This window comes from Besnoitia besnoiti, chromosome VI (genome assembly GCF_002563875.1).
Source record: "Besnoitia besnoiti strain Bb-Ger1 chromosome VI, whole genome shotgun sequence".
NCBI classification, from domain to species: domain Eukaryota; phylum Apicomplexa; class Conoidasida; order Eucoccidiorida; family Sarcocystidae; genus Besnoitia; species Besnoitia besnoiti.
In genome coordinates this window covers 151,956-159,587 of record NC_042361.1, presented here as the reverse complement: position 1 = coordinate 159,587, position 7,632 = coordinate 151,956, and the positions used below count along the sequence as shown (strand labels likewise).

The 7,632-nt window shown below is 60.8% G+C and overlaps 1 protein-coding gene across 1 annotated transcript; it reads left to right on the top strand.

Annotated features, from left to right (window-relative positions):
• Window positions 1-319: 319 nt before the first annotated feature.
• BESB_064650 (uncharacterized protein) lies at window positions 320-7,062 on the top strand (the record flags this gene model as incomplete). Its single annotated transcript, XM_029364860.1, has 6 exons — window positions 320-1,994; window positions 2,195-3,540; window positions 3,893-3,948; window positions 4,465-5,247; window positions 5,845-5,954; window positions 6,473-7,062. The coding sequence occupies 6 exons, from the start codon at window positions 320-322 to the stop codon at window positions 7,060-7,062; spliced, it is 4,560 nt and encodes a 1,519-aa protein (XP_029218443.1).
• Window positions 7,063-7,632: the final 570 nt, after the last annotated feature.

Sequence of the window (7,632 nt, the reverse complement as noted above, 5' to 3'; positions counted from 1 at the left end):
GGTGGATGGGGCGCCTGCACCCCCTGCACTGGCTGCGCTTCGCTCTCCAGCACATCCGTCTCCTCGCTGTGCTGGCGACTCTCGGGGGGGGGGCGCGGAGCCGCGACCTGTTCGCCTTCTTTGTGTGCGCGCTGGCGCCATGGAGAAGAAAGGCCTTTTGTAAGGCACCCGCGCAGGGAGCAGTGGAGCCTGGGGCGGCTCGGAGCGCTGCGGCAGTGCACGCGAGGCGTCTCTCCAACTGGGATCGCGTCTCGGGTGTGAGGCGCGCGTCTCGCAGCGGAAATCGTCCGGGTGCAGCGCCGACAGGTTTCCAGGCAACATGGAGCCCTCGAGCCACGATGTGCGGCGTCTCCTCTCTGTCCACTGGCGCCTTCCTGTGCAGAGACTCCGAGGAAGACGGGGGGGCGGCTCACGAGGCGCTCCCTCCAGCTCGTTGGCTGCCTCGGCCGATTCGGGCGGAGGCATCTGGTCGCGAGCTGCGGGACCGAAGAGAGACCTCCGTCCTGGGCGTCGACGCTGTGACTCGGGGGGGGGTGGGTCGCGGGCGCGCGCGTCTTTGGCTTTCTCTTCTTCACTGGGCGTCTTCGTCGAACCACGCCTGCGTTCCGTCTCCTCTTTGGCTGACCGCTCCGGGCTGCGTTGGCCTCTGGGGCGCTCTCTCTTCTCTCCTCGTTTGTTTTGCGCATCTTCGCGGACGCTGGCTGAGTCGAGCAGAGAGGAACTCCACCGTGGGTGCTCTGAGAGCCTCTCGTCGTCGCGGTCGCCTGCGGACGCGTCGCCAGTGTCTGCAGCTCGCTCTCGTGCAAATAGATTTCCCTCTTCGCTGTCTTTGCTCGATCCCGCTGAGGTGTCTTCCTCGGCACCGCCTCCCACAATCGTGGAGTGTCCTCTGCTTCCCCCTCTTCTGGCTCACTCGTTTGTTCAATCACTCTCTCCCCTCGCCTCCACCTGGCTCTCGGCGCTTTCGCCTTTTCTCCAGACGCTTCCTCCGCCGCACCTCCGGCTGTGGGGCGGCAGCTGCTGCGAAATCCGGCCGCGCCTGCTGCCTCCACCTGTCCCTCTCTCTCTGCTCGCGCCACAGTCTCCCTCCCTCCTGTCTCAGCCGCCGCCTCCTTCCCCGTCTCTCTCGGCCGCGCCGAGTGCCTTGACTTGTAGTTCTCCCCAGGCGCCTTGTGAACCGAGCGTGCTCCCGCCGTCTGTCGCTCGCGCGCTTCAGGGGATCGGCGTCTCCGTCCTCTCTCCTCTGCAGCAGTTCTTTCTGCCCTTTTGTCTCACGTCGTCTCACGACTTAATGCTGCTTTCTCGCACGCAGACAGGCAAGTCGCTGGCTGTTCAACTCGCGGCCCTGCTTCGTCTGCTGGGCGCGCCCGACCCGAGCCCAGAAACAGGCCCGAGCGCCTTCCCGCGCTGCGTTTTCCTGGCGCCCACGAGAGACGTCGCGCAGCAGACGCATGCGGAGTTGCTCGCGCTGATTCGCTACACTCCGCAGCTGCGCGTGGCGCTTCTCACTGGCGGCTCCGCGGCGTTCTCTCAAGCCACCCACGAGGCGCTGGAGGAGCGCGAAGGCGCAGTGGGCAGCAGCACCGCGGGCGGCAGCTCCGCCTTTCCAAACGTCGCACATGCAGAAATCGAAGGTGAGGCCGCCGGGGAAGCTTCGGCGCCCCGCGAGGCGCCACAGAGACACCTGAGCGCGAGCGGAGACTCCAGAGCGCTTCGCAGCTTCCGCGTGTTCAAAAGACTCGAGCGGCTCGACGCGCACATTTGGATCTGTACCCCCGGAAAGCTCGAAGAGTACCTCGGCTTCCTCAACTGGCGCGAGGGTCGCCGCACCCAGCGCCCATCGCGCGACGCCAACGTGAGAGACCGGCGAGAGAGGCCCTTTGCGCGGTGCGAGCTCCTCATCGTGGAAGAAGCTGCCGTCCTCCTCCAGCAAAACGAAGGCGGCATGCAGGCGATGGCCGCACTCCTCAGGCTGAAGGAAAGACTGCCAGCAGGTGAGAGACAATGGACGTACGGGAGCAGGCGCGAAGGGGCGGACCCCCCCTCAGCTCCCCCCCCCCCCTTTCCCCCTCTCTGCTCGGCAGGATGAGGAAGGAGGCCGGAGGAGACGGTCTGCGAGAGACTCCCTTTCTGCGCGTGTCTGCTTCACACGTTGTTGAGTTCCTGAGGCGAACGGCCGTGTATGTGTCTGCAGGGCATCAGACAGTCTTTCTGTCTCCTTGGCTGCCTCCGGATCTCCGCGGCCTCTTTTCCCGCCTTGTGCGAGTCCGCGCGTTGACGATCAACGCGTTGGAGACGCCTTGCTTGTCTCCCGCAGTCTTCACCTACGCGGTGGAGACGCCGAGCGCTGGCTCAGAGGGCGGCTCCGCGGTCTCCGCCTCAGGTTCTTCTTCTTCTGTGTTGTCTTCAAGTGAGTCTCCTTCTCCTGCTCAGACGTCCTCTCCTTCTTCTTCGCCCGGACCGTGTTTGTCTGCTGCGTCTCCCCCCGCTGCGGGCTCCTCTCCCTGCTCCCCTGGCACCTCGTGCGCCGCTCCTTGTGCGTCTGTCTCTCCTCCAGCCGCCCTCTCTGCGTCTTCGCTGCCGCCGTCTCCTCCCTCAGAGCCCTGCCCTATTCTCCTTTCTTCGCCTCTCGCTGCCGCGGCTGCCTCGGCGGAAGGGGCGAGGGCCTCAACGTCTCAAGAGGCTGAAGCCGAGCTTCGGTCTCCCTCCCCTGTCACTCTCGCCTCGTCTCCTCGCGAAAGTATTCTTCATGTGAAGGAGCCTGTGGGGCTCTGGGGGCCGAAGCGCGCCTCCGAGTTCCTCGCGAAGAAGGAGCGGCAGTGGCGCGAGCTCCAGAGGGCGACGGAGACAGGGGGTCGGGCGAGAGAGGGGGAGGCGCGAGGCGACGAAGAGTGCGAAGCCGAAGGCGGCGCAGGACGCGAGACGGGGGAGGCCGTGCAATCCGAGTTCGCGCTGTATCCCGCGGACCTGCATGCGCATGTGCTTTTCAACGTGACGATGAACGAGGCGCAGCGGGCAGCGGAGCTCGACGCCGAACGGGCTCGGCGCCGCGGAGTCGGAGGGAAGGACAGCCTGCGCCCTACTACGCGTGACGAAGCCCACGTGGTTCGGGGCATTTTCTTCTTTTCCTCGCTCAAGAGTCTGCAGTTTCACTACGTCTTCTTCAAACATTACATCATTCCCGTGTTGCAGGCACTCAACGCCTCCGCCCCTGCCTCTCCGTCGTCTCCCGCCTCGTCCGCTGCGTCTCCCTGTGGGGGGGCGCCTCCCGAGCCGCCGGCAGTCCCGCCAAGGCTGCCCAGGCTCTCGGCCCTCCACCACGGCCTGAGCGCCGAGAAAAGACAGGCGGTGATAGAAGCCTTCTCTTCATCTCGCCGACCGCCGGCTTTTGTAGCAGACGACGGCGGTGACAGGGGTGGCGCGACGCCGTCGAGCGCGTCGCCAGCGGCTCCGGAGGCCCCCACAGAGCTCCACATCCTCTTTGCGACCGACCTCGCCGCGACAGGCTTGAGTCTGGGGCGCCTCGACTTCATCGTTCACGTAAGGCAGAAGGAGGAGAGACAACTTTGCAGCGTTTGCTTCGCAGAGACTTTCGCTTCGCCCTTCGCTTCTCTTGCGGCCTTGAACTGTTCTACGTGACGCTCAGACTCGTGTAGGCTACCCTGCTAGAGACCGTGCTGACCCGCGAGCCACACCTCTGCCAGTCTTGTGACTCGCGGAGCAGCGAGCTTGCCTCTCAACTGCGACTGTGGAGCGAAGAAAGGCGGCGGTGGTTCTCTCCCCATGGTCGTTGCTGCGCGTCTCCCGCTGCTTTGGTCTGCGGATGAAGCCCAGCAGTGCATTTTCGTGTATTCTGCGCCTCCGCGGGGCCGTGTGGCTGCGTGCCTCGCAGGTGGGGAAGCCGCGGGAGCCCGAGCTGCTCATTCAGCGGCTCACGCGAGTCACCAGGTGAGCGACTGGCGATGCCGTGGGTCGCGAAGCAGCGGGCATACGCTTGCAAAAGAAAACTGCAGCACTTGTGCAGAAGTGCAAAAGAGTCAACCAAACGCACCAAAGGCCCGCCAAGGGCTCGGCTAGGCGCTCAGCAGCTGATCTCGTATGCCGGTCAAGAGCGTGACTCAGGAAGGTTCCCTGCTCAGCTGGCGGTCTGCAGCAGGCAACCCGCGAGAAAACTGGTTGAATGTTCAATTTTAAATTACTTAATGAATTAAACACCAATAAAACTCGCGGATGACGACAAGCTGCCCGGCCCTCGGACGCTGCGCGCGGGTGATGCCATAGCGTCGAGGTCAAGCGCAATTTGAGCGTCTCAAGCCGAGGCTTCTCTGCGGCTTCTCGCCGACCTAATCTCCCGGCTCCCTCTGTCTCTGCATGTCTTCTCCGCTGTCCCTCGAGGTTCTGCGTGTGTGTGTCTCCTTGTCTGATTCGCGCGCCTTCTCGTCGATGCGCTCCCTCTTTTTTCAGGGCTCCGGGGCCCGTGGTGCCCCCGTCCTCGCCCACGGCTCCCTCGCCACGCCCCCTCTCCCGCGGCGACTCTGCGCAGGCAGAGTCGCCGCGGCTCCCTGCGGAGCAAGGAGGCACAGGAGAGCAGGCCGCACGGCACGCGGCGCTTGCAGACGCCAAAGGGCGTTCGCTGCTGCTTCTGCATGACTTGGAGGCGCATTTTCTTTACGAGTGTTTTCAAGAGGGCATTAATCTGAGCGAGCTGCATCCTCGCACGGCTCTCTCCCTGCTGCAGCGCAACCCTGCGCTCGCGGCGATCCTCGGGCAGCCGCTGGAAATGAAGACCACGCCGCGCGAAGACCGCGGCAAGTTGAGAGGAGACGGGGAGAAGAAAGGGAGACGGCGCCGAGAGAGAGGAGGATTTGGAGAGAGAGACACGGACGCGGAGGCAAGCGCAGCCACCTGCGACGAGCCAACAAACGCTCCTTTGTCCGGCGCCTTTTCCTCGCCAGCAGATTCCTCCTCTTCTGTCTCTTCTGCTGCTTCTCCTCGCCGTGCAACCAGTTTTTCATCAGCGGCTGGAGAGGCGGAGGCTTCGGCGCAAGAGTCAGCGCCTCGAGATAGAAGCGACAGGGGAGAGAACGGTGATCTCTCTGTTCGCTTGCCCGCTTTGTCAATTCCAGCGGTTCCTTTCTCGCCGGCTTGGTGGAGCGAGCTGCCCTGGCTGCGTGCGTCTGCAGACCTCTTTTATCGCTCGCTTCTCGGACTATATGCCATGCAGTCTAGGCGCCTCAAATTCGAAAAGTACGGGGAACACACACACTGATGCCCGGCAGACAAGACAGCCGAGCGAGGCTGTTAGCGCACACGGGCGGAATTTTTACAAACACATATCTGCGCAGATCTACGGGTCTACTCGTTAACGGTGCCGAGGTATAGATATATGTATATATATGTGCATATTCATTTACACAACTATCTTCCTATGTTCGTATCATACTATTGTGTACATGGGTATATATGTAGTCACATATATATATATATATATATATATATATATATATATATATGTAGTCATGCATATATATATCTACTTATTGATCGTTTTCGCATATTAATATATCAACAATCGGATAGACAAATGCGCATGTCTTGTATATTTTGCACGCGTGTCTCCATGAGTGTCTCTGCGGAGGGGCGCTCTTGCCGCCAGCCAGAATAAGCTGGATTGGGGCACCGCACGCTATCGCCGTGCATGCATTTCATTCTCTTTCTCGACAGAATATATGTACTTATACACCTGGATTTTGTATTGAGATCTGCACGATGTGTGTAGATGTCTTTATTTGTTTCACACGGAGAGTCCAGATATGCGCAGAATGATGCTCATGGTTCTTTCAGGTGGCAAGTGCCTTCGCTTGTCAACGCTATTCTCTCCTCGTTCGGCCTTCCTTCTCCGCCTCCTGTCTCGAAGCAGTTCGCAGCTCGCCTGCATCTCCTCAATGCTCCCGGTACGCTTCATGTGTCTACGTCGGCTGAACTAATTGCCCATATGCATGCGCTTTTTCTTCGGATGCATCGCGGAGCGATATAGATGTCCATTTCTGTAGGTTCACGTATATTCACTTGCATCCACGTAGCTAGTGTCTGTGTAGACCTACGTACACGTGGGGTGCATACTTATAAAAATATATATGTTCGAAGCGCGTCGGTCTCTGTTTACCGCGACTTTCTGTAGCTGGTCGATTTTTCTGGCCTAAACGTTCCTGTGTTGCATTTTCGTGCGTCAGTCTCGCGTTCGTAGAGGCACCACACAAACTGAATAGGTCTCCGTGCATATTCACATTGATGTATATATGTATATATGATACACGCTTGAGTGTCTGGTTTCTTGCTTGCTGCGGGATGAAAGTGTCCGCACCTGTGGGTCGCGGTGGTATGCTGGCCTCCATTACTTTGTGGCTGTGGCTCTCGAGTCGCAACTGCCATCTTCTGCGGCGCCTGAGTTTTTTTTTTCAAAATTCTTCAGGACTCAACGTCGACTACTGGGCGCCTCAGAAGACCGACTTGTTGGCGAGCTTGGCTAGCTATCCTGGCTTCTTGTCTCGTCAGCGCCAAGTGACGCTCATGGGCGGGGCGAAGTCGCCGCTCCTGCGCCTACGCGCATCAGAGAGAGAGGCCGCTTTTCTTGAGGCGCGCAAGGAGGAAGGTCTCGAACGACGCATGCAACTCGCCCGCGGAGCAACACCTACAGACGAGCTGTCGTCTGCGTCTCCGCCTGCATGCAAGGCGCGAGGGTCGCGGCTGCCGACTGCAGCCGAGGCCACGTCAGCGGAAGTCTCTCTCTATATGCCTGCGGAGCACTCCGCATCCGACCGCGACACCGGCGCTGAAGAAAGACGAGCAGAGGCGCTGCGGACGCAGGAAGCGGAAGGTGACGTGGAAAAGAGACGAGAGAGCGGCGAGGCAGCGGCAGCGCTTCAAACATTTGAGGACTCCGATATCGTGTGGGGGTCTCTCCACCCTCCGCCTCTGCCTCCGCATCTGATCCCGCGGGCACCCCGCGACGACGGCGACGCCAGACGGAAACGCGAGTTGAAAAGTGTCCAGCGCAGATAGAAGGGCTGTCATCCGCCAGGGAGAGAAAGAAAAGCGAGCATCGCATTCGAATGCATCGCCGGTCCCCTGGCTGCGCCTGGAGCTCGCCTGTGTGAAGGGGGAAGAGCAAACGCGGTGGGTCACCAGTGCCTTGCACGCACCCGGTCCCCCTAGCGTCGCGCGTGTGTTCCTTTTGGCGTTTTCTCCATGGATTGCCTCAAAGGAAACCCTGGCAGATCGCTGAGTTCTTCGTGCAGAAGCCGTGCACCAGGCGTGAGGGTGAAGCAACGCGTGCAACTACTGTGTTTGAACGGCCTTCTGGGCTGCGGCTGTTTTATCCAGGCGGCGCCTCCGTGCACATTCGTAGGGGAACGGCTCAATGTCAAGGGTTGCTGCGCCTCGGGGGTCACACGACCTCGCTTTTCTCTAAGTCTCGTGGCCTCAAAGAACTGCCCCGGACGCTCGAGTCCGTGGGCGGAGGCTCCTGTGGAACTTCTCGCGCGCCTTGGCCCTATCCGAACAGAATACGAGGCGTTCTCAGCGTTGCATGCTCGGATTTCGGCTGAACCGGTCGGTCGCCGCTCCTCTCGA